Genomic DNA, 27,903 nt, shown 5'->3' on the forward strand with positions numbered 1-27,903 from the left:
CCCCCGCTCGCCACAACTAGAGAAAGCCCGCACACAGCAATGAAGACCCAATGCGGCCAAAAATAAAATAAATTAATTTTTAAAAATGATCAGACATAATAGCATTAGAACAAGTGTATAATACTGGGGATTTCAGAGGAGAGTCTTAGAATTAAGTTCCAGTAAAATATAAACTTGCGTAATGGTGATTAATATCTTTGCTCATTTTTTGAGGGTGGTTTGAAATATTTTCCACCAACACTAAGGGAAGTTGAAGGAAATAACAATGGTAAATTGTTCTAAATAACATAAGGGCAAGGACTAAAAGAAATACCAACTATACTGTGTTGTTATTGGGTAGATTCCATCATGCAGAGATGGGAAGGGAAAACCACAGAGTCATTTGCCTACACATTCCTCTCCCTAGTGCAAGTGGATATTGTTCTGTACCCCGTGGCAGGATTAGAAATACCGCCAGGGAACAAGTACACAAAGTTGCTATGGAAACCAGAATGCTTCAGCTCAGAGTTATTTACAGAGAACTTCCAGGATGATTGCATTCAATAAAATCAACTCTGTTTTGCTTCACTCTGTGCCAGTGCATCCCAATTCAAATATCTAGTTCTAAGGGTCCTTCCATGAGCTGTACTTGGATGACTATGGATTCAAGTATCAATGGATGGTGGTCACATTACAAAGTATAATTTATGTGTGGCAGTTTTGTATTATATGCTTGACGCTTGTTCACACTTGCCTCAACCATTGTCAAGTTTTCTGGTTTCCATAATAGAGCAACAGGTGGCTGTTGACTAATGCCACTGGCAGAGAAACATTTCCTCCAATGTAGCTGCTGTCAGTTTCACCGGATACTGTGGTACTGCGGGACTTCTCTCTCCACGTTCTCTCAACTCGCCTTTGAGGCTAGACAGTGACAGCTGCCTCTGGCCATCATTTTTGTCCTTAACTGTGAACTGGATTCTCCCAGCTATCCAATAGGATCTTTGAAAACAACTTCTTTCTTTCTTTTTTTGACAAAATGAGGATTTTCATAGCTTTTGAGGGATCTTTTGAACCATTTGATATTTCAGCAGATGAAACTGTGGAGGCTGTCAAGCTGATGATAAAGGTACATACTTTGTCCCTGAGCCACTAAGATGTGCATTAATTTTAAGTATGCAGTGAAGTTTAAACTGTACGTGGGTGCATTTTTAGCAAACAGGGGACTAAAACTATTTGAAAGTATCATTGTTTGCTTACATAATCGTTTGTTAGAAGATATTAACTCTGGAGGTGTTAGACAGGAAAATTCTCAGGGGAAAAAAAGTTTAGCTTATCTTTATGATATTTGTAGATTGTGTATTGGCCAGATAGTATTACTGAAATTCTTCACAAAAGGAGAAAAACAAGACACTAACTCTAGGCCAGGTAAGTGGAGCATACAGTTGTCAGATAGATGGCCTGTGTGATGAGCAAGCAACTATAAAGAACCAAAGGATTTTGGAGGTGGAGAGGACTTCTGGGCTACAGCCTCATTTTGCATTCAGGGAAAACTGAAGCTCAGATAGATTGACCATTTAACCTAGGATCACAGAGCCAGAATAAAAAATAATTTGGGTGCAGTACTTTTCTTACAAATTTCTTATAAATACTCACTATAAAATGGAAAATTAAGACAAATATTTAGGAACTGACCATCAAATGGTATTTAACTTGGAGATGATTTATTCCCATTTACTAAGGATCATTTACTGAATCATAGTTACATGATATATAGTAAATTACTATGATCCCTAAAATCTAGATCTTCTAACACAGAAGCTCTTAATCTTTATATATCATGGATCCCTTTGGCAGTCTGGTGAAGCCTATGGACTCCTTCTCAGAATGTCTTTAAATGCATAAAATAAAATACATGCTCCCAGAAAAAGAAACCAGTTATACTGAAATACAATTTCAAAAAATTAAAAAACAAATTGTGATATTGTGACCTGTGGGTTTCCTTATTAACACATTAACAAGTGTTTGCAGTGTATCTCATAACTATTACAATTTCAAAGGAGATCAGTATAAATAATATTTTGAGGTATCTGCAACAACAATGATGGGATATGAAAATATCTGTGATTTCTATTGGTGACAAAGTCACAGGAACAGTCAATTACTGCTACTTTAGCTTGTTGTCTATATACATAAGCAAAATCCCAATTTTATTTGAAGTTAATAAAAACCAAATGTAGTTTTTTGCCACCTAAGTTCTAACCATCAACTTTTGGGGATGTCTAAAGACTTCAGATTAAGAACCCGTGTCTAATACTTCCTCCTTCTGTCCCAATTTTATGATACTCAGTGGAAAATGTAAAAAATAAGAGATTACATTGCTGGTCTAGTAATGTAGAGATATGCTGTTTTCATAATATGCTATTGATTTTTAAGGATTATTTCCACATTCCTCTCTCTGAAGATGAACAAGCCAGGAGGTATCTGGAGCTGATGTACGCTGGAGCAGCCCTAAAGGACAGCTGGAGTCTTACTGATGTTGGAATATCTTTTTGTTCAACTCTCAAATGCTTTGTTAAGGTATGACAGATGATCAGAGTAACAATTTGTCCAAGATGTCTACCTCATTTCAGAAAAAGTTATGAAGAATTCAACCAAAGTAGTTCACAATGTAGGAAGAGGTTTTCTCTTCTTGCCTTCCCCTCTCTTCCACTTGCATAACTAGACTTAGGCACAATTTGTGCTGTAAGGGGAAATAAGGCATGGAGACTGGATAGAGCTCCCTTTGTTTACTCTTTCTCTCCCTTCCCATCTCTATCCCCCTTGTTGCCTGCCCCAAAACAGTCATCGCAGAGAAACCCATAAACCAATATAAGATCAAGGCCAAGGGGCTGATCTGGAATACTGATGTGGGAGAAAGAAGATTAGGTCACTTCCATGGCCTTACAATGGATTACGGGAATGAGGAAAGGGAAGAAATTCTCAGTAACAATAAGAATGAAATGGCAGGATCTACATTCAAATCCAACAACGCAGCCATTCATGAATTACCTGTACGTATAACAGAGACAGTATTTTCCATTTATACTGTCCTTAATCAGTGGTGCTTAATTTGGGGTCCATGGCTGGCTTTAAGAACAAAACCCTAAAACTGCAAAATATGCAAAATTATGTACCTGGAGACTTTCTGGGTGAAAGATCCTTAACTTTTGACAATTTCTCAAAGAGACAGGTAGCCTAAAGGGTATTAAGAGCTGTTCTCTAGGATAGAAATAGTATTCAGTACTGGTTCTCTACCCCATATGAAAACACGAGCCTCAAGGAACTTAGTAAAGTACATATTTTCTGCTAAACGGGACACTTATTTTCTCATGGTTAGCATTAAAAAAAGTTTATGGTAGCTAAAGCTAACTCTTTTTCTTTTCATATATTTTACTGATTGACTAAGTGGGAAGTCTATTTTTTAAAGGAATTTTCTAAAATATTTATTATTTATTAAGTAGTAAAGATAAGTCACAGAAAAAAAAACATTGTATGATCCCATTTATGTAAATAAAAAGGCCATATTTTATACATGTTTTTAATGTCTTATAAGCATTTATTCATGTATTTTTAAAATCTTTTTATTATGCTTTTTTAGATACATTTTTAAAGTTTATTTTTTATTGGGATAACATTGGTTTATAACACTACATTACATATCTTTCATGTGTACAGTATTATATTTCTACTTCTTTATACTCTACAACATGCTCACCACTAGAAATTTAGTTTCCAACCATCTCCATACAGTTGATCCCCTTTACCCATCTTGTCCTCCTCCCACCACCCCTTCCCCTCTGCTAACCACTACTCTGTTCTCTATATCAATGTTTTGGTTTGGTTTGTTCAATTTTTTGTGTTAGTTTACTTGTTTTTTATATTCCACGTATAAATGAAATCATATGGTATTTGTCTTTCTCCGTCTAACTTATTTCACTTAGCATAAATTCCTCTAGGTCCATCATGTTGTCACAAATGGCAAGATTTAATCATTTTTAAGCCTGAGTAGTTCCGTTGTGTATATATATATATACACGTTGTGTGTGTATATATACATACACATACACACCACATCTTCTTTATCCATTTGTTCATTGATGGGCATTTATGTTGTTTCCATATCTTGGCTATGGTAAATGATGCTGCAGTGAACATAGGGGTGCATATATCTTTTTGAATTACTGTTTTGCTCTGTGGAATCTTTTTAGTTTGTTGTAGTACCATTTGTTTTCCTTGCCTGAGGAGACATATCTAGAAAGATATTGCTAAGACCAATGTCAAAATGCATACTGCCTATGTTCTCTTCTATTGCATTTTATGGTTTCAGGTCTTACATTTAAGTCTTTAATCTATTTTGAGTTGATTTTTGTGTATGGTATGAGATATTGATCTAGTGTCTTTCCTTTTGCTTTCTTTTTTTTTAATGTGGCTATCCAGTTTTCTCAGCAACATTTATTGAAGAGACTATCCTTTCTCCATTGTACGTTCTTTGCTCCTTTCTTGTAAGTTAATTGTCCATGTATGTGTGGGTTTATTTTGGAGCTCTCAATTCTGTTCCATTAATCTATATATCTGTTGTTCTGCCAATACCATGCCATTTTTATTACTATGGCTTTGTAATATAGTTTGAAATCAGAGCGTGTGATACCTTCAGCTTTGTTCTTTTTTCTCAAAATTGCTTTGGCTATTCAGGGTCTTCTGTGGTTCCATATAAATTTTAGGGTTTTTTTGTTCTATTTCTGTGAAAAATGTCCTTGGGATCTTGATAAGGATTGCATTGAATCTGTAGATTGTTTTTATGGACATTTTAACAATGTTGCTTCTTACAGTCACTAAGCATGGCATATCTTTCCATTTCTTTGTGCCTTCTTCAGTTTCATTCAACAATGTCTTATAGTTTTCAGTGTACAGGTCTTTCACCTCCTTGGTTAAATTTATTCCTAGGTATTTTATTCTTTGCGTTGTGATTGTAAATGGGATTGTTTTCTTAATTTCTCTTTCTGCTAGCTCATTGTTACCATCTAGAAATGCAACAGATTTTTGAAGGTTGATTTTGTACCCTGCAATTTTGTTTATTATTTCTAATAGTTTTTTGGTGGAGTCTTTAGGGTTTTCTCTATATAAAATCATGTCATCCATAAATAGTGACAGCTTTACATCTTCCTTTCCAATTTGAATGCCTTTCCTTTCTTTTTCTTGCTTAATTGCTCTGGCTGGAACTTCCCAATATGTTGAATAAGAGTGGCAAGCGTGGGCATCCTTGTCTTGTTCCTGATTTTAGAGGTATTATTTTTAGGTTCCTGAAAAATGTCTAGTTATCAAAAAAGGAAATAAAAACAATTCTAATTTCTTCTGCTTTTCTCTCTCCGATACTCAGAAAATTGTAGTATAATACTTTTTTAAGCAGACCTAAATTCTATGTCATTTCTTAAATGTCTCATGTCTTTAAATATGTATATACATACTGTGTTTTTGTTACTGTACAGTATAAACCCTCTAAAATTTCCTGGAATTCTCCAACACCAATAATGATGTTCAAGACATTTTTGTTGCTTGCTTACTTGGAGATAGTGGTATAAGATCAATACTAATATTTGGCTTTTTTGGGTTTTTTTAAAATTAATACTAATCTTTTATTTGTTTATTTATTTTTATATTTATTTTTGGCTGTGTTGAGTCTTCATTTCTGTGTGAGGGCTTTCTCTAGTTGCGGGAAGCGGGGGCCACTCTTCATCATGGTGCGCGGGCCTCTTCACTATAGCGGCCTCTCTTGTTGCGGAGCACAGGCTCCAGATGCGCAGGCTCAGTAGTTGTGGCTCACGGGCCTAGTTGCTCCGCGGCATATGGGATCTTCCCAGACCAGGGCTCGAACCCGTGTCCCCTGCATTAGCAGGCAGATTCTCAACCACTGCGCCACCAGGGAAGCCCCAATACTAATACTTGAAATAGCTAGAGGAATCTAATTGAACCATAGCTATTCAGGGATGTAGACAAAGTGTGTTAAGAGTATGAATAGAATACTTTTACTCAACTAAGCACTGACTTCATTTTATTATTTAAAAATTTTTTAATTTATTTTTGAGCAGGTAGTACAGTCACATGGTGCTCAATTCCAGTGGCACAGCAGGATACACAGTAAAAAGCTCTCTCTCCTACCTCTGGCCCCCAATCTTCCTCCCCAAAGTAACCTGTGTTCATAGTTTTACTTACAAAAATATTTCATAACTTCTGCCAATTAAGCATCACCTGTCACAGTGATGCAAGCTGCCTTTGCACTGACCTCTAACCTTTCCCTGGAGTTCTAAACTGCTAATGACAGAACAGAATGTAGACGTAAAAGACTATTCCAGAAAGCCCAGGCAGAATATAATTATGAGTCACAGGGCTGGCCAACATGAAGGGTTTAATTAAAAACTCTCAAGTTCCATGGAATTTTTACCGATCTTCATCTTCACCTTCTCTGGCAGAATCACATTTAGTGAATTTCTTATCACTAGTTTTGGGAAGGAAAATAATATCTTGAATCTGAAGGAAGAGAATTACCTGCAAAGCCATAAATACTGGTTTCCATCCTAACTCAGTTCCTGTTAAATTAGATGATATAACAGGCCTATTTCAAAAGTCCACACTATTCACTGTTTATGTATGATAACGTCCAAACTGGGTTTGTAACAACAAAAATACTTTATGAAAATGTCTCTTGCCTCAAAGAATGAAGTCATATCAACTCTATACTGTTTGATCTATCTTAGGTAACCAAAGACTACCTTCCAAGTCATATTATTGCTTTATTGCATAATTAGATGCATACAAACTTAAGTAGTACTTTCCCTATCTAACTATGTTACTTCATGCAATTAGTTCCATTTTCTGAGAATCTAGGAAAGCTAGAGTCTCAATTTATTTTGGTACAAGTTAGAAATAGCATGATATAAACCAAAAACTTGGCAAGTAAGCAATTTTTTCTTTTTAAAAAGATGTAAGTAGATACCATGTGTCATGAAATCAATCCAGACTATTTGGTTTCTTAATTGCACTTATATTTTTGTATGGATTACAAGGTTTTGCTTGTGTGAAGAGCGGGAAAGACGTTAGATAAATGGAGGTGTTTTATTCTAAATAGTCAATAGGTTTTCCAGTTTCTCTGCTCATTACACTTTCTCCTTTAATGGTAATGTAGACACATTTGGAAAAGTGAATGGGGGATGACATAAGAATAGTAGGGAAAGAACATTGCCTTAATTTTTCTTTCTTTGGAAAAGAACTCCTACAGAAACCACAAGAAATATTTTCTCTGGCATGTATCGCCATGTTCTATTAGCACAGGTTTCAGCCCTGCCCATTCATTGCTGATGCTGTTGCAGTGTTCTGTAAACCACACATGAGGCATTGCAAAGGCCTGGGTCACTGTGTGGCATGCAGAGGTGCTATCGCCATTTACCTCCTTCATTCTAACCTGTGTAATTGTGGAAACTATTGCTTGAGTTTTGTTCATTGTTGTCACCAGTGCCTAGAATAATACCTGGCACACAGTAGGCTCTCCATAAATATGTGTTGAGTCAATGAGTTGATGAAGGCTTGAGGGATGAAGTAGGAAAATAAACAAGAAGGTATATGATTGTTGTGAGAAACGTCATAGGTATTGAGATGCATTTCAGGGTTTGGGTTCCCTCCCTTGCTGTGACATCTCTCCTCCCCTTCTACCTTCGAGGCAAAGTGCTCCAGTCTTAGTGCTTTTCCCTATCCAGCACCAGGGTTCTTAGGCTGCAAGCAGCAGAAAGGAACCTGGACAATTAAAGAGGAAAACAAACATATAAGAAAGGTTATTGTGTAGTTCACAGTCTTGACAGGAAGATTAGAGAATTGGGCTCAGAGATTATGCAGCCAGAAATAATTTCTAAATCATGACCCACAACTAGTCCAGGAAGGCCCCCGCTGCAGCCGCCCTAGAGCCCTCAAAGCAGACACTGGACGCAGCTGCCAGCCCTGTTGCCAGGCCAGCAGTGCTTCAGATCTGCCACTGCCAGGGAAGAGTCCCTGCGTCTGCTGCTTCTCTGCCTTCCTGGCTCCGAATTCAAAGTGGAGGTGGATGGGGTGGCTTGACTGGGCAGCACCCTGGTCACACATCTGGGTCGCACAGCAAAGGGGGCTGAGAAGCAACCATCTGGCAGGTTGTGTCTTCTAAAATGTGAGGAAGACTCAGTCTCCCTAACACTGTTGTTGTTTTTTTTCACCGCACTGCATGGCTTATGGGATCTCACCAGGGATTGAACCCGGGCCACAGCAGTGAAAGCCCGAAATCCTAACCACTAGGCCACCAGGGAACTCCCTCCCTAACACTCTTTATGGCTTCCCTGCCTCCTTCTATCACAATACTTCCACCAACCAAGGGCTGTGGTTAAAACTTAGTCAATTCTTTCTGGCATCCTTGGAAAGTTGTTTTATGGTGAAAGAGTGTGTTATTTGTGGCACCACTGAGTAGATGTCTATCAGACAAATTGGAGAAGTTTGAACTATACTAGTAGGTCTAAAATTGATTCAAAATCATATACATTTTAGCTTTCAAAAGGCACTTTTAAAACACCAAAATCTAGGGATGTCCCTGGTAGTGCAGTTGTTAAGAATCCAACTGCCAATGAGGACACGGGTTTGAACCCTGGTCCGGGAAGATCCCACATGCTGCAGAACAACTAAGCCCAAGAGCCACAACTACTGAGCTTGTGCTCTAGAGCCCACGAGCCACAACTACTGAGCCCACACGCCACAACAACTGAAGCCAGTGTGCCTACAGCCCGTGCTCCACAACAGGAGAAGCCAACGCAATGAGAAGCCCACGCACCACAGTAAAGAGTAGCCCCCACTCGCCGCAACTAAAGAAAGCCTGCACACAGCACCGAAGACCCAACGCAGCCAAATAAATAAATTTATAAAAAAATAAAACACCAAAATCTATGAGACGCATATGTGAACTTAGATTTTAAACACAACTTAAACACAAAAACATGTATAAACATGCTCCTTAAAATGTATAATTTACAAATAAAAACATGTTTCTAAATAAAATGGCTATTTTTTCCTAAACTTAAAGCCTTAAAGAATAGTATATAAAGAATTTGGTGGAGAATTCCCTGGCAGTCCAGTGGTTAGGACTCCATGTTCTTACTGCTGAGGGCCGGGGTTCAATCCCTGGTCAGAACCTGTGGGGAGCTAAGATCCTGCAAGTCATGAGGCATGGCCGGGGGTGAAAAAAAAATAAAAATTTGTTGAGGAAAGTTGTTTCAATTCACTGTCCTAGACTCCAAGTATAACTTCTCCAGAATGACAGTCATACAAAAGGAGAAGTTCATGAGGCTAAGATGTTTATGAAGACATCTCAACTTGCAGTTTAACAAAAACAAACATTATTTCCCCTTTTGGTCTACTCTGGAACAGTAGGGACATGTTTCTGCTTATTTGGTGCAGCAACTCCAAAATAGCAAAATATATTAAAAAAAAAAAAAAGAGGAACCAAGATGGCGGACTAGAAGGACGTGTTCTCACTCCCTCTTGTGAGAACACCAGAATCACAACTAGCTGCTGGACAATCATCAACAGGAAGACACTGGAACTCACCAAAAAAGATAACCCACATCCAAAGACAAAGGAGAAGCCACAATGAGATGGTAGGAGGGGTGCAATCACAGTAAAATCAAATCCCATAACTGCTGGATGGGTAACTCACAGACTGCAGAACACTTATACCACAGAAGTTCACCCACCGGAGTGAAGGTTCTGAGCCCCACATCAGGCTTCCCAATCTGGCATTCCGGCAATGGAAGGAATTCCTAGAGAATCAGACTTTGAAGGCTAGTGGGACTTCGACAGGGCTGGGGGAAACAGAGACTCCACTCTTGGAGGGCACACACAAAGTAGTGTGCACATCAGGACCCAGCAGAAGGAGCAGTGACCCCAGGGAAGACTGAACCACACCTACCTGCTAGGGTTGGAGGGTCTCCTGCAGTGGCAGACAGTGGCTGTGGCTGACCGTGGGGACAAGGACACTGGCAGCAGAAGTTCTGGGAAGTATTCCTTGGCGTGAGCCCTCCCAGTGTCCGCCACTAGCCCCACCAAAGAGCCCAGTTGGGTCCAGCATTGGGTTGCCTCAGGCCAAACAACCAACAGGGAGGGAAGCCAGCCCCACCCATCAGCAGTCAAGCAAATTAAAGTTTTACTGAGCTCTGCCCACCAGAGCAACAGTCAGCTCTACCCACCACCAGTCCCTCCCAACAGGAGACTTGCACAAGCCTCATAGATAGCCTCATCCACCAGAGGGCAGACAGCAGAAGCAAGAAGAACTACAATCCTGCAGCCTGTGTAACAAAAACCACATTCACAGAAAGACAGACAAGATGAAAAGGCAGAGGGCTATGTACCAGATGAAGGAACAAGATAAAACCCCAGAAAAACAACTAAATGAAGTGGAGATAGGCAAGCTTACAGAAAAAGAATTCAGAATAATGATAGTGAAGATGATCCAGGACCTCGGAAAAAAAATGGAGGCAAAGATCGAGAAGATGCAAGAAATGTTTAACAAAGACCTAGAAGAATTAAAAAACAAACAAACAGAGATGAACAATACAATAACTGAAATGAAAACTACACTAGAAGGAATCAATAGCAGAATAACTGAGGCAGAAGAACAGATAAGTGACCTGGAAGACAGAATGGTGGAATTCACTGCTGTGGAACAGAATAAAGAAAACAGAATGAAAAGAAAAGAAGACAGCTTAAGAGACCTCTGGGACAACATTAAATGCAACAACATTCACATTTTAGGGGACCCGGAAGGAGAAGGGAGAGAGAAAGGACCCGAGAAAATATTTGAAGAGATTATAGTCAAAAACTTCCCTAACATGGAAATGAAATAGCCACCCAAATCCAGGAAGGGCAGAGAGTCCCATACAGGATAAACCCAAGGAGAAACATGCCGAGACACATAGTAATCAAACTGGCAAAAATTAAAGACAAAGAAAAATTATTGAAAGCAGCCAAGGGAAAAACGAAAAATAACATACAAGGGAAAACCATAAGGTTAACAGCTGATTTCTCAGCAGAAACTCTACAAGCCAGAAGGGAGTGGCATGATATACTTAAAGTGATGAAAGGGAAGAACCTACAACCAAGATTACTCTACCCAACAAGGAACTCATTCAGGTTCGATGGAGAAATCAATAGCTTTACAGACAAGCAAAAGCTAAGAGAATTCAGCACCACCAAATCAGCTCTACAACAAATGCTAAAGGAACTTCTCTAAATGGGAAACACAAGAGAAGAAAAGGACTTACAAAAACAAACCCAAAACAATTAAGAAAATGGTCACAGGAACATACATATCGATAACTATCTTAAATGTGAATGGATTAAATGCTCCAACCAAGAGACACAGGCTTGCTGAATGGATACAAAAACAAGACCCATCTATATGCTGTATACAAGAGACCCACTTCAGACATAGGGACACATACAGACTTAAAGTGAGGGGATGGAAAAAGATATTCAATGCAAATAGAAATCAAAAGAAAGCTGGAGTAGCAATACTCATATCAGATAAAATAGACTTGAAAATAAAGAATGTTACAAGAGACAAGGAAGGACACTACATAATGATCAAGGGATCAATCCAAGAAGAAGATATAACAATTATAAATATATATGCACCTAACATAGGAGAATCTCAATCTCAAAAGGCAACTGCTAATAGCTCTAAAAGAGGAAATCGACAGTAACACTATAATAGTGGGGGACTTTAACACCTCACTCACAACAATGGACAGATCATTCAAAATGAAAATTAATAAGGAAACACAAGCTTTAAATGACACAATAGACCAGATAGGTTTAATTGATATTTATAGGACATTCCATCCAAAAACAGCAGATTACACTTTCTTCTCAAGTGCCCACGGAACATTCTCCAGGATAGATCACATCTTGGGTCACAAATCAAGCCTCAGTAAATTTAAGAAAATTGAAATCATATCAAGCATCTTTTCTGACCACAACGTTATGAGATTAGAAATGAATTACAGGGAGAAAAATGTGAAAAATACAAGCACATGGAGGCTAAACAATACATTACTAAATACCAAGAGATCACTGAAGAAATCAAAGAGGAAATCAATAAATATCTAGAGACAAATGACAGTGAAAACATGATGATCCAAAACCTATGGGATGCAACAAAAGCAGTTCTAAGAGGGAAGTTTATAGCTATGCAAACCTACCTCAAGAAACAAGAAAAATCTCAAATAAACAATCTAACCTTACACCTAAAGGAACTAGAGAAAGAAGAACAAACAAAACCCAAAGTTAGCAGTAGGAAAGAAATCATAAACAAGAGCAGAAAAAAATGAAATAGAAACAAAGAAAACAATAGCAAAATTCAATAAAACTAAAAGCTGGTTCTTTGAGAAGATAAACAAAATTGATAAACCATTGGCCAGACTCATCAAGAAAAAGAGGGAGAGGACTCAAATCAATAAAATTAGAAATAAAAAAGGAGAAGTTACAACAGACACCGCAGAATACAAAGCATCCTACAAGACTACTACAAGCAACTCTATACCAATAAAATGGACAACTCGGAAGAAATAGACAAATTCTTAGAAAGGTGTAACCTTCCAAGAATGAACCAGGAAGAAAGAGAAAATATGAACAGACCAGTCACAAGTAATGAAATTGAAACTGTGATTAAAAATCTTCCAACAAACAAAAGTCCAGGACCAGATGGCTTCACAGGTGAATTCTATCGAACATTTAGAGACGAGCTAACACCCATCCTTCTCAAACTCTTCCAAAAAATTGCAGAGGGAGGAACACTCCCAAACTCATTCTATGAGGCCACCATCACCCTGATACCAATACCAGACAAAGATACTACAAAAAAAGAAAACTACAGACCAGTATCACTCATGAATATAGATGCAAAAATCCTCAACAAAATACTAGCAAACAGAATCCAACAACACATTAAAAGGATCATACACCATGATCACGTGGGATTTATCCCAGGGATGCAAGGATTCTTCAATATACATAAATCAATCAATGTGATACAGCATATTAACAAATTGAAGAATAAAAACCATATGATCATCTCAATAGATGCAGAAAAATCTTCTGACCAAATTCAACACCCATATGATAAAAACTCTCCAGAAAGTGGGCATAGAGTGAGCCTACCTCAATATAATAAAGGCCATATACGACAAACCCACAGCAAACCTCATCCTCAATGGTGAAAACCTGAAAGCATTTCCTCTAAGATCAGGAACAAGACAAGGATGTCCACTCTCACCCGTATTATTCAACATAGTTTTGGAAGTCCTAGCCACGGCAATCAGAGAAGAAAAAGAAATAAAAGGAATACCAATTGGAAAAGAAGTAGTAAAATTGCCACTGTTTGCAGATGACATGATACTATACATAGAGAATCCTAAAGATGCCACCAGAAAAATACTAGAGCTAATCAATGAATTTAGTAAAGTTGCAGGATACAAAATTAATGCACAGAAAACTCTTGCATTCCTATACACTAATGATGAAAAATCTGAAAGAGAAATTATGGAAACACTCCCATTTACCATTGCAACAAAAAAGAATAAAATACTTAGGAATAAACCTACCGAGGGAGACAAAAGACCTGTATGCAGAAAACTATAAGACACTGATGAAAGAAATTAAAGATGATACCAACAGATGGAGAGATATACCATGTTCTTGGTTGGAAGAATCAATATTGTGAAAATGACTATACTACCCAAAGCAATCTACAGATTCAATGCAATCCCTATCAAATTACCAATGGCATTTTTTACAGATCTAGAACAAAAAATCTTAAAATTTGTATGGAGATACAAAAGACCCCGAATAGCCAAAGCAGTCTTGAGGGAAAAAAACGGAGCTGGAGGAATCAGACTCCCTGACTTCAGACTATACTACAAAGCTACAGTAATCAAGACAATATGGTACTGACACAAAAACAGAAACATAGATCAAGGGAACAAGATAGAAAGCCCAGAGGTAAACCCACGCACCTATGGTCAACTAATCTATGACAAAGGAGGCAAAGATATACAACGGAGAAAAGACAGTCTCTTCAATAAGTGGTGCTGGGAAAACTGGACAGCTACGTGTAAATGAATGAAATTGGAACAATCCCTAACACCATACACAAAAATAAACTCAAAATGGATTAGAGACCTAAATGTAAGACCGGACACTATAAAACTCTTAGAGGAAAACATAGGAAGAACACTCTTTGATATTAATCACAGCAAGATCTTTTTTTTTTTAATTTTTTTTTTTGTGGTACGTGGGCCTCTCACTGTTGTGGCCTCTCCCATTGTGGAGCACAGGCTCCAGACGCACAGGCTCAGCAGCCATGGCTCACGGGCCCAGCTGCTCAGTGGCATGTGGGATCCTCCCAGACCGGGGCACGAAGCCGTGTCCCCTGCATTGGCAGGTGGACCTTCAACCACTGTGCCACCAGGGAAGCCCAGCAAGATCTTTTTTGACCCACCTCCTAGAGAAATGGAAATGAAAACAAAAATAAATAAATGGGACCTAATGAAACTTCAAAGCTTTTGCACAGCAAAGGAAACCATAAACAAGACGAAAAGACAAACCTCAGAATGGGAGGAAATACTTGCCAACGGACAAAGGATTAATCTCCAAAATATATAAACAGCTCATGCAGCTCAATATTAAAAAAACAAACAATCCAATCCAAAAATGGGCAGAAAACCTAAATAGGCATTTCTCCAAAGAAGATATACAGATGGCCAAGAAGCACATGAAAAGCTGCTCAGCATCACTAATTATTAGAGAAATGCATATCAAATCTACAATGAGGTATCACCTCACACCGGTTAGAATGGGCATTATCAGAAAATCTACAACAACAAATTCTGGAGAGGGTGTGGAGAAAACGGAACCCTCTTGCACTGTTGGTGGGAATGTAAATTGATACTGCCACTATGGAGAACAGTATATGTAGGTTCCTTAGAAAACTAAAATAGAATTACCATATGATCCAGCAATCCCACTACTGGGCATGTACACAGAGAAAACCATAATTCAAAGAGACACATGCACCCCAATGTTCATTGCAGCACTGTTTACAATAGCCAGGTCATGGAAGCAACCGAAATGCCCATCGAAAGACAAATGGATAAAGAAGATGAGGTACATATATACAACGGAATATTACTCAGCCATAAAAAGAATGAAATTGGGTCATTTGTAGAGACGTGGATGGATCTAGAGACTGTCATACAGAGTGAAGTAAGTCAGAAAGAGAAAAACAAATATCGTATATTAACGCATATATGTGGAACCTAGAAAAATGGTACAGATGAACCGGTTTACAGGGCAGAAGTTGAGACACAGATGCAGAGAACAAACGTATGGACACCAAGGGGGGAAAGTGGCGGGGGTGATGGTGGTGGTGGTGTGATGAATTGGGCGTTTGGGATTGACAGGTATACACTGCTGTGTATAAAATTGATGACTAATAAGAACCTACTGTATAATAAAATAATAAAAGTTTTTAAAAAAGCATTTTTGAAAGATACTGTGGTTTTCAAAACTTGCATTACCTTCTCTTTTATGTCTCCTTAATTTTTCCTACTTAATGCACATGTATGTATTTACAGTGAGTTTGCATTTATTTTTTTTTTGTTTGTTTTAATTATTTTATTTGGCTGTGTCGGGTCTTAGTTGCAGCCTGCAGGATCTTCATTGTGGCATGCAGGATCTTTTTAGTTGCGACATGTGGGATTTGGTTCCCTGACCAGGGATCAAATCCAGGCTCCCTGATTTGGGAGTGGGGTGTCTTAGCCACTGGACCAGGAGGGAAGCCCCCTGCATTTATTTTTTGAAAACAAAAGTGGAATTATTACCATGCAATAGATCTATGTATTTTTTTTTAATTGAAAAGTCAGAAACTTTGTATGTATCTCCTACCATGGTGTCTTGGTTTGTTTGTAAAGCAGAAAATCTAATTTTACATTTGTCCAACAATGATTTGTTTATGGGATTGCTTATTTAATAGCATCTGACTGTCTTGGGTATAACTACCAGTGTTCCCCCATTCAGAACGTTTGGGGAGGGGTATCACATAGATAGATGCCTTTTTTTAAATAGATAAGGTGAGTTAGCAAGTTGCTGGTAATCAACAGCTATCTGCTCATTCTCTGTATAAGCAACAGGAAGAAGTGTCACCAACTGGTGTGCCACACTAGAACTTAAAATGGGTTTCCCACAAAAACAAGGTTTATAAAATGGTGAATATATAGCGTTAAAATAGTACAATGAGAACTATGTTCCAGATATGTTATGAATTATTTATTCGATACATATTTATGGACAGTCTGCTCTGTACCAGGTACTATTCTAGGCACTGGGTGACAACAATGAACAAAACTCAAGCAATAGCTTCCACAATAACACGGATTAGAATGAAGGCGGCAAACGTTTATTCATATTCTGGGAAGCATCTTTTCAACTTATTTTTCTAACATCAAATAGTAGTTAGTTAACTGTTGAGGGTGACTTGAGCCTTTGCTGCTTTGATTGCATGTTACACATTTAATTCTAAATATAAATTAGAACCTATACCAAGGGCTAACTTTAGGGAAATCAGAGTAATCATAATAGAAATAAGGAGCAACTATTACATAAAATATAATTTTTCTCTCGTCCTCACTATCTTTTTATTCACCTTTCATAGCAATTTCTTCCTGCCCATATATACCCCATGGATTAGGTCAGGCAGATACCTGCCTTAATGGAGCCACAGGAAAACATGAGCATGGTGAAAGGGAAAGGGTGAATCCTCACGTCCTTTCAATTTTTATTGAGTGGATTTACGAGAAGCTGTTGAGGAAAACTGTCCTAAGCACTTTAAATTCAGCCAGCAGCTCAGCTGGCTAATGGCTTTATGCTCAGCAGAAGATATGGGAACCTCTCCCAGTGACCTGAGTCACTGAAATGGACCCCAGGTCAGAGCACTGCAGCCTAAACTTTCATCAATAACACTACGTACTCCTTCAAAGCTCTTTCAAAGAGATCCGCATGTTGATCACATTCTGGCAATGTGTTATCTGGTAGGTGGGGGATGAATTTAATGTATTATAAACTTGAAGCAGGGAGGGGTCCCTGCAGAAACCCTAGACGAATTTGATGGGAGAAAAGGGGAGGGTAACGGGCGGGACAAGGGAGCCGTGACTGGCTGGAGTCCCCTGGAGGAACCTGGAGGCCAGGGCTCTGCTTCTCAGTTTTGCTCAAGGTCCCACGTTACTCTTACCGGAGCCCTCGGTGGCAGCTCTCGGCGCTCACATCTGCCACACGAGCAGCGCACTAAAGAAAAACATGATCGTCCTGAGTCCACTAAAGAGGAAGTAAAGCCAGTTTCTTTTTTGTTGTTGTTGTTAGAAAATTGAAAATTTTAATAACCTTCCCTCCCTTCCCATTCTCCCCCTTTGCTGTGTTTTTGGTTTTAGTTTGATTGCTTTAACTGTTAACAAAAGAAAAAATACTTTCCCAAACTTTTCTTCTTAACTCTTCCAGATATCTCAGTTCCACCTGCTTTCTTATTTAGATTCCAAAACAAAAGGAACAAAGGAACCTTTTTTCACTTACATCTAGTACTTCCCTTTTTAAATAGTAAAAGTAAATACACATGGTTATTAAAAAAAAAAAAGAAAAAAGTCAAACCATACAGACAAGGAAGACCATAAAATGATAAGCAAAACTCTCCTCCCACCCTGAGCTCAGTTCCACTCCCCAGAGATAACCTCATAGAAATAATTTTTTCAGTTGACTGAGGTTTAGAATCCACAGTATTGCCAAATTAAAGTGCAGCATGATGGAGGAGTTGTTTCTAAACTAACACCTCCGTAAGCACAGTGTGGATATAAATTCTCCCCACTCCTCTTGTGTATCTGGGTCCGTAGACTAAGAAGTAAGAAGGGACTCAAAGCCCTGCCATGTCTCCCTCACTTTTCTCAAAGAAGGAAGACTCATAAATTTCCTCAGGACAGAAGCGTGAGACTCAGACCAGAAGTCAGAGAACTTAACTGGCCTTTGCTTTCATCCTTAGCACCCATGTTGTGGGAGCTAGAGGCACTCAGAGCCACGTTCCAAGATGTTTGTCCCTTGTCCCAACCCCCAGACAGTGCTTATTTCTGAGTTCCCTTCTTTTCTCTTCCCTTAGGAAGAAGAAAAGCCCACTCTCTGCCTGTTCAGTGCTGTGACCCAAGAGACAATGCCCATAATGGAGAGCATTTCCCTTCTTGGTAAAAAAGTGTCTGGGAAAAAAAAAAAAAAAAAAGTGTCTGATCTGAGAACACTGATAGCTCTGAGATGTGGATTCCCTGTGAGTGTCTTCTGTCTTCGGACCCCAGAGGGACTGGAGATGTACGACTGCAACACGCTCAGGGACTACCAGACAGACCTCGGTACCGCCCACTATATGTGATAGCAGCTACTACTCAGCACTCAGGTTCTTTGATACCAGACTCACAACAGAAGGAGGAGTTGTTTCTAAACTAAAACCTCTGTAGGCGCAGTGTGGATGTAAATTATCAAAACCCCTCTTTGGTGTCTGGGTCTGTAGGCTAAGAAATAAGAATGGTCACATACCCCTGCCATGTCTTGTTCTCTCTGCTCAAAGCAAGAGGACTTGTTAATATCCTCAGGATAGAAGACCAGGACTCAGATCTGTTTATATTTTTCTCTTTCAAAATATATTTCGAGCATATATAGAAGCAAGTTCTAGTAGATATTCTTTTTCCTCTTTTTAATGCAAGTGGTAGCATATGATACATATTGTTTGAACCTTGCTTTATGCGAACTCATTTTGAAATATTGTCAGTTATATTAAACAATCTTTTAATTGAACAGTATGAAGCCAATACTGTGCAGGCCAAACAGGTGCCTCAGTGAGCACCCTTCATCCCTGATGGACAGATTACAGCCTCTCTTTAAATACTGTACTTCAGTCATGTCTGCTGCAGCCATACATTATTAAGCCAAACTCAAAGGACCGTCAGATTTGTTTTAACCATATTGGCAAATGGTTCAAACTTTATAGAGATTCTTGCTTGAGGTGAATAAGTTTTTGCTGACAGCACATCTTTAGGCAACATTGTGCTATAACATTTGCTGCAATGGAATTTGATTTCTCCCAACTTATAATCGGGCCTGTAGACATCCATGAATTAAGCAGTTTTGCTTTTTATAACTGCTAAATTTGCATTTATTGTTACTTTCCTGACTATTATGTTTGCTTATTCTTTCATGTTATTTTTAACTGAGGCTCTCAAAACTTTGGTATCAATTACCATCCCTGTTTTTTTTTTTTTTTTTTTTTTTTGCGGTACGCGGACCGCTCACTGTTGTGGTCTCTCCCGTTGCGGAGCACAGGCTCCGGACGTGCAGGCTCAGTGGCCATTGCTCACGGGCCCAGCCGCTCCGTGGCATGTGGGATCTTCCCGGAGCGGGGTACAAACCCGCGTCCCCTGCATCGGCAAGCGGACTCTCAACCACTGCGCCACCAGGGAAGCCCCACCATTCCTGTTTTTGATCAGAGGAAGTGATGTTCTAGCAGTCGTCCTCAGAGTATCTTACTGTAAACACATATCTGCTCTGTGTGCTTGCTGGGGGATCAGCCCTGCACAGAACATGGTGGCAGCTGATTTAAGTAAGGGTACACAAGTGGCATTTGTCTTCGAGCAACTTATGACCTAGTTATTTAATGAAATGCCAAAGGATAAATGAGAAAACGAAGGTGACTGTTCTTCAGGCCTGTGCTGCTCAGATCATGATGTGACATTTTAGAGCACGAAGAGAATTTAGAAATGGCTTGGCCCAACATCTAATTTTGGTTTCTGGTCGTGCGCACGCCATGTGGGATCTTAGCTCCCCCACCAGGGTGGAACCCATGCCCCCTGCAGTGGAAGTGTGGAGGCCTAACCACTGGACCGCCAGGGAAGTCCCCCAACCCCTAATTTTTACAGATATAAAGACAGCAAAAAGGTTCTGAATGGTTAAATGACTTGCTCAGGGTGTGTCAAGGATAACGCCCCTTAAAATGACCCTCTAGGAAAGAGGTTTTTCAGATGTAAGGTTAGAGGCTCCAGCATGACCTGGGTAGATGGCTTTGGTCACCATGAGAACATAGGGCATGGGAGGAGGGGCAAGGAAAGAGGGAACTCAAAGGAGAAGGAGGAAGAGCCTTTGACCTGCTTCACACCTTTGCCTAAAACACTCCTAGCAGTCTTTTTTTTTTTTTAATTTAATCCTTGTAAACATTTTATTTTATTTTTTTTTAACTTATTTATTTTATTTTTGGCTGCGGTGTCTTAGTTGCGGCATACGGGATCTTTCCTTGTGGCGCGTGGGCTTCTCTCTAGTTTTGGGCTTCTCTCTAGTTGTGACACATGGGCTCCAGAGCGCATGGGCTCTGTAGTTTGCGGCACACAGGCTCAATAGCTGTGGTGCATGGGCTTAGTTGCCCCACGGCATGTGGGGTCTTAGTTCCCTGACCAGGGATCGAATCCATGTCCCCTGCATTGGAAGGCAGATTCTTAACCACTGGACCACCAGGGAAGTCCCCCTAGCAGTCTTTAAGTAGCCAGCCTTTTTAAACTACAGGGTAAGGGAATCTGATCCGCCTGTCTTCCAGATTCTCCTCTTTCCAGTCAATGAGTCACCCCCGATGCTGTCAGGAGCTGAACCTTGACCCCTTTCCAAAGGCAGTGGAAAGTCAGGAGGTTTTGGAGAAGCAGTCAAAGAAAATCAAAGATTTAAGTAGCTCAATTAGTCCCTGCGCATACTAGCTCATACAGTAATATATAAAACTGCCTCTGCACTCTGGGCATTTATAGTAAAGTGGTAGAAATGAAGCAGGCACATTTCCTCAGTTATAATCCAATAAGCCAGATCCTTGTAGGCTGAAGGGCTCAAGGGAAGGCTTTTTGGAGAATGTTGGACTTGAGCACACAAAGATGCGAGAAATATGCATCATCTGAGAGGAGGAAGGGAAAACATTCCAGGCTTCTAGGCCAGGAGAAAAGCATGCGTCACAGGATCAAGAACATGGGCTTACATTTGCAGCAGCATGGATGGACCTAGAGATTGTCATACTGAGTGAAGCATGTCATACTGAGTGAAGCAAGGCAGACGGAGAAAGACAAACATCATATGATATCACTTATATGTGGAATCTTAAAAAACGGTACAAGTGAACTTATTTACAAAACAGAAATAGAATCACAGACATAGAAAACAAACTTATGGTTACCGGGGGGAAGTGGGGGTGGGGAGAGGGATAAATTGGGAGACTGGGAGTGATATATACATACTAGTATATATAAAATAGATAACTAATAAGGACCTACTGCATAGCTCAGGGAACTCTGCTCAATACTCTGTAATGACCTATATAGGAAAAGAATCTAAAAAAGAAGGGATTTATGTTTATGTATAACTGATACCCTTTGCTGTACAGTAGAAACTAACAGAACATTGTAAATCAACTATACTCTAATAAAATTTTTTAAAAATCAAAAAAAAAAAGAATGTGGGCTTAATCCAGGGAAGACAGAAAGCAGGAGACTGTTCTGAAGAGTGGAGGGGCCTCGTGGAGACCAATGGGAATCTCACAGCTGAGGTCATATTGAGGAGGGTCTTAGAGGTGAGGCAACAGAGTACAGGTTTCATGTGCTTGCAAACAGAGCCATGTACATCCTGGAACAGGAGTGTTTCAATAGAAGTTTAATCTGGTGGCAGGCAGCATGAAATATAGAAAGGAGTGAGGAGAGCCTGAAGTAGAGTGATATGCTCACTGGAGCTTTTGATAATCCCAGTATTAATTAATTCCACTAGGAATGGAAGCGACAAATCTGAGAAATTCATGAGAGAGAGACAGAGCATCGTGCTGGGTCACATCTAAGAAGAGGGAAATGCCAAGGCTCTGACGCTAGGACAGCAATGGTGAAATTGGGAAAAGGAGCTTATGCTTTGGGTCTTCAACTTTAGATATAAGGAAACTCAGAGAGTACATTTTTGTTTCCTGAAAATTACTCAGCTAGTTAGTGGCAAAGCTGTAAGTACAACTGAGTTCTTCTAATTCTACGCCATGACAAATATGGAGCTAGGGCTTGAGTGATGGGTTGGGTTAGCAGATATTGCTGTAGGCGTCCTGCCCATGGAGTTGGGGGTACAGCACGGTGAGAGGTGCTTTCCTTAGACAGTAAATACAGAGAGGGACATGTCAAGGGCCAAGGGCCTCGGTCAGATCAGATCCTGAAATCTAGGCGGGCTCCAGGGTCCCCCACCAGCCCTCAGGCCCCTTAGAGACCTACTGTGCCACTTTAATTCCTTTTATAAATGAGAAAACTGAGGCTCAGAGAAGTTAAGTGACTTGGTCAAGGTCATACTGGTAATAATTAGTCATCCTACACTCAGGATTGGGTTCTTTCCAACAACTTATACTGCCAGCCCAGTGTGTCTTTACTGATACCTATTTTTACTGTTGCTCTCTAAGTACTGATCAATATCTTGTTTTGATTCCTACTAGGGGAAACCCAAACCAGACAAATGGTTTCCACATTCAGAAAGAAAAAGTCCAAATCAGATAGGCAGATATTGATCCCAGAGTATGCATGAGGAATCCAGAAACTTGGGATATGGGGACCACAGCAGGAGAGGTTGGAGACGATTCCCTAGAATAGGCACTGTAGCTTGCACCTGCTTTCCTGCACAGCTTGGGCATGGTAGGTGGATTTGTAAGTAGAGAGTGGGTGAATCCAGGTTCTGTAGATATATACAATTTGGGGAGTCCACTTTAAAAAATTAAGAATAAAGAATTAGAAAGTTCATATAGAAAGAGGTCTTGAAGCATAATTCTCACTAATTTTACTTTCATTTCAGTTATAGATTTTAGTTGTATTTTCTGGAACAACATAGCATTTTTAAAATAAGTTTCTATTTTCTAGCAGAATGCCTAAGCTTATGAAGGAATGTAATGTGTGACAAAGGAGGCATTACAAAGCAATTGGAACGGAAGGATTATCCAATAAATGGTGCTGGTTAACTCACTTAGAAATTCTCTGGATATTCAAAAGTTGAGCATTAAGAGACAAGCCACCCATTGTTATCTTCGATCTTTGAGAAATTAAGACTGCTTCATTGCAAAAAACTGAAATTGATAGTTATAACACCTGTAACATTTGTTCACATAAAATACAGGGCTTGTTGGAGGTGCCCTAACTGATAAGAATTTAAATCACATAGTATTCTCTAGTTTTCAGGGCTCATCAGTAGTGGACAGGTTGAGCTAGGGAGAGCTGAGACCCTGAGGCTAGGCAACCACCTAGGGAAGTGCAGATGGGCCAGGAAGACCCCACCCGTAGACATCTAGCAAAAGGAGGTTAGCCTTAAATAGGTCCTGCTGGTGGGAGTCCTGGAACAGGCAGGTCAGTCTGCATTAGCAGTTGGTAAGATGGAGGAAGGCAGAGTGTGATCCAGGGAGATCCAGCAGGGACCCGGCAGGTGAACCATAGCATCAGAGCATCAAGGTAGCGAATGAATCAATGAATGAATGACATAAAAGGTGGGAAATGAGGCAAGCTGGTTGCTGACACAGGAGCCTCTGTCAACATGTAACAGAAATCTAACCCCAGAGACTGGGGTTCGGAATAGGAACTCTCTGAGTTCCAGGCTCGGAGAACAGAGATGGAGCCTCAGTTATGAAACCCAAAAGGTAGAGTAGGATACTGAGGCTTGTGCTCTGGGGCACAAGGTGCGGGCTTGGTCTCTTATTCCTGGAGGAATAAGGCAAGTTACTAGAACAGGAAAACACCTGAGCGGGCTGAACAGGAAGAGCAACTTCCCATCAAACTTCTGAGCAGCTGGCCTGGACTCTTAACAAATCCCCTACAACTGAAATTAAGACTGTTCCGCGGGGGCTTCCCTGGTGGCGCAGTGGCTGAGAGTCCGCCTGCCGATGCAGGGGACACGGGTTCGTGCCCCGGTCCGGGAAGATCCCACATGCTGCGGAGCGGCTGGGCCCGTGAGCCATGGCCGCTGAGCCTGCGCGTCCGGAGCCTGTGCTCCGCAACCGGAGAGGCCACAACAGTGAGAGGCCCGCGTACTGCAAAAAAACAAACAAACAAAAAAAGATATTGATGCCTAGACCCACTCCTAGCAATTCTGACTTAATTGGTTTGGGAGGGGGCTCAAGCAAGTATCAGCATTAAAAAAAAAAAAAAAAAGGCTGTTCCGTGGGCCTAAGACTGCTCTGGTCATTCAAATGGAGGCTATGCGGTCTCAGCTGTGGAGGACCAGGGAGGCTGGAGTATAGTGCTAGGCTAAAGCTTTCCAACGCTCATCTCTGAGTGATTTTCATAATAAACTAAAAACATAGTAAGTCACTTTAGGCAGGAGATGAAATAAATGCACTTGGAGCACTGTTTGAAGTCTTTTGTTTCCAGTGCTATTCATAGAAATCAAATATTTTACAAGAAAGTTTAAGTACAACAAGAAGTTTTAGAGAAACTAAATCTACTATGTCATGGATGATCCACATTCTGGAAGATGTTTATCTAGGCATTTCTAGAGTGTATTTGCAGAACTGCTACTTGGTCTCTACAGAATAACTCCGTAATTCTCCAGCAAAAAGAGTGAATTCTCCTAGCTGAGGCCAGACTTGTGAGAGTTAAGGTAGGTTAGGGCCTTGATGGCATTAATGCAGATCAGGCTCTGTGGGTAAACATGCACAGCAACTAGGAATCAACCCACGAAGGACAGTGAGGCCAAGGTCAAGAAATCCCAAACCAGAGTCAAGAGTAAGGGAAGAAGAGCTCCATTTCAAGATTACAGGTAGGACGTCCAAAAAGGGAGGGATCAGCAGAAAGAACATATACTCAGATGTGTGTCTGCCTGTGAAGTGGATGCAAGAAGGGCAAGAGGGCTTCCCTGGTGGCGCAGTGGTTAAGAATCTGCCTGCCAATGCAGGGGACACAGGTGTGAGCCCTTGTCTGGGAAGATCCCACATGCCACGGAGCAACTGAGCCCACACGCCACAACTATTGAAGCCCGGGCGCGCGCAACAAGAGAAGCCACCGCAATGAGAAGCTCGCGCGCTGCATCGAAGACTAGCCCCTGCTCGCCGAAACTAGAGAAAGCCCGCGTGCAGCAACGAAGGCTCAATGCATCCAAAAATATAAATAAATAAATTTTTAAAAAAGGCAAGAGCTGGGAAGCAGAAAGGAAAGCAAGAGAAAGGCAGCGGAAAAGAGGAGGCTTCTGAAGCACCAGAGAGAATTCTAGAGACAAAAATTCCAAGCCAAATTCTACTCCCAGCTTGCTGAGTAGCTTCAGGCAATTCCCCACGGGCCTCAGCTTCCTAGTCTATAAAAGGAGACAATGGAGTGGGCTGGTCTTTTAGGATCTTTTTATCTTCAGCATTCTGTGACTCTAAGATTACTGCTGTTATGTTATCCTTCCTTCCTTCTCACCTGCAGGTATTTATGATGAACCTGTCTGAGCCTGAGGATAGGTGTGGATAAGCCAAGTCACACACTGTCCCATCACAGCTTTGGCATGCAACCTCTGGGGCCGCCATATTGATTCAAAGGCAGCCAATCCACAAGCTGTCCAGTGACATCATCTCTCCTAGCTGAGACAATTAGAGTCTTGCTTGGAGATAAGTATAACACAGAGGACAGGCACATGGGCCCCGGCAGCCAGATTGTCCAGGTCCAACTCCTGGTTCCACTATTTACTGGTTATGTAGAAGCTGGGGAAGTTACTTCGTCTTACAGTGCCTCAGTTTCCTCAGATGTCAAATGGAAAAAATAATATAACCCATCACTTAGGGTTGTTGTGAATTTTAAATTATTAAATTGTTCATGTACTTAGAATAATCTAGAGCATATAGTAAGCACTCAATGAATATTAGCTATTCATATTCAATATATTACTGTTATTATTATTAATTATTAGTCTTGTGAATTCAAATTGGGAAATGTAGAGAGACAAAATTGGTTATCAGTAGGGTTGGAAAATGAAGAGTGTCAAGAAATAAGGTTGGGTCACGGCAAACGCATGTTGCATGCATGCCAAAGTTGTCATAGGACAGAAGCTGTAAGTAAGCAGGGCAGCCTGTCAGTAGAGAAAGGGAGAAGACACACAAAGAGACCTAAAGGGCATGAGAGAGAGTGAGAGAACCTGGGGCCCATGGGAGAGATGGGCAGTGGTCCATCTTGAGAGCTGTCTTGGTACCTAATGCATGCTAGACGTGGTCATTGTCTCAGTATAATAAGCCCCATTTTCTTGAGGGTCTCCTTGCAATCCAAGAGCATAACTAAAACAGAGCCCATAGACTGAATGAGACATAATGCTTGGGCTCAAAGAGTTCTTTTAGTGTTTGTCAACTGGCAATCCCAAAGCAGAAATGTATGTTCAATAATAAAGACTTTCAAAGTATACTTTGAAACCAGTTGAGCAGTCATTTACCCTATCTGGGGAGGTGAGAGGATGGTGTTGTCAAGGAGGGCTTCCTAGAGGAGGTGATGCCAGGATTGCATCATAAACTATTGGTAGGAGGATGGGGGAGTCAGAAGAATTCAGACAGAAGGGACAGTAAGAGAAGATGCCCCAAATCCAGAAAGAGCCTGGGGTACACACAGAAGTCCAGGCCAGCCTGCTGGGCTACTAAGGGTTAGGAGGGCAGCACATGGCCAGAACAGGTTTGAGGAGTGGCTTAGAACTTCATTTAACAAGTATTTACTGAGCACCTACTGTGAGCCAGGCACCATTGGGGAAAGCAAGCATAGAGCTGTGAGCAAGGGTAGCAAGGTCCCCACCCTCTTGAAGCTTGCATTTCAGTGGGTAAGGCAAGCATCATCCCATAAACAGAAAAATATCGAATTTTAAATAAAATTAAGGAATATGAAGTAAAACAAAGCAGGATAAGGGAATAGAGAGGGATGTGATGAGGTGGGGAAAGGCTATTGCAGATGGCTGGCCAGAAGAGGAGATGGCATCTGAACAGAGACGTGAATAAAGACAGGGGGAGGCTGTGGGGAGCTTCTCGAGGTAGCTTTAGGTGAGAGATTATCTAGGCCTGAAATAGGGCGGCGCTGGTTAAGATGGAGCTGAAGAAGCAGAGTTCTTCAACATTTGGGAAATAAACTTGTCAGGCCTTAGCGATTGTACAGATGTTGGGGGCATGAGAGAGAGGAAGGGATGAAGAACAACTCCCAGATTTCTAACTCAGGTAGCAAGGAAGGTAGTGGTGACACAACCTGAGACACAGAATACAGGAGGAAAAGCAGGTTGGGGATGAAAGGTGACAGGTTGTCCTTCAGAACAGTGGGGCCCTAGCATGATCCCTTAGATTGTGGTATCCCCAGCTGGGGAATCCAGAGCTGGAGCAGAGGCCTGGCTGGAATGTGGACTCAGGAGTGACTGGCCCATGGGTGATCAATGAAGCCATCAGCTGCACTGAGGCCGCCTGTCAGTCAGCCAACAAGTATGTAGTGAGCACTCGCAAACGGCAGGCAGTGTGGCAAGTCCTGAAGGAGCGTCGTTTGTAGTGGGTCGTGAACAACAGTCTCCAAACAAGTAAAATGATTTCAAGTACTGATGATAGGGGCTGTGAAGAAATTAAAATAAGGTCACGGCATAAAGAGTATTGGAGGGGAGAAGGGGGTGGTGGCAGAGATTGCTTTAGCCCTGGTGGCCAAGAAGGTCCTCTGTGAGGACACGATGCTTGAAGGGAAAGCCGAGTAAGAAGGACACTGCCCTGTGAACTCTGGATAAAGACCCTTTGAA

At 40.8% G+C, this 27,903-nt stretch overlaps 1 protein-coding gene across 1 annotated transcript in view; it reads left to right on the forward strand.

Moving 5' to 3' along the window:
• The first annotated feature begins 1,015 nt into the window (after positions 1–1,015).
• The window catches only part of ANKUB1 (ankyrin repeat and ubiquitin domain containing 1), a 41,312-nt gene continuing 14,424 nt past the window's right edge, over positions 1,016–27,903 (forward strand). Inside the window, exons 1-3 of the mRNA XM_019934130.3 lie at positions 1,016–1,105; positions 2,413–2,556; positions 18,275–18,518. Of these exons, the coding sequence (XP_019789689.2) occupies positions 1,016–1,105; positions 2,413–2,556; positions 18,275–18,518 (478 nt within the window). The remainder of the gene's footprint in view (positions 1,106–2,412; positions 2,557–18,274; positions 18,519–27,903) is intronic.

Source organism: Tursiops truncatus, chromosome 4 (assembly GCF_011762595.2).
Source record: "Tursiops truncatus isolate mTurTru1 chromosome 4, mTurTru1.mat.Y, whole genome shotgun sequence".
Lineage (NCBI taxonomy): Eukaryota > Metazoa > Chordata > Mammalia > Artiodactyla > Delphinidae > Tursiops > Tursiops truncatus.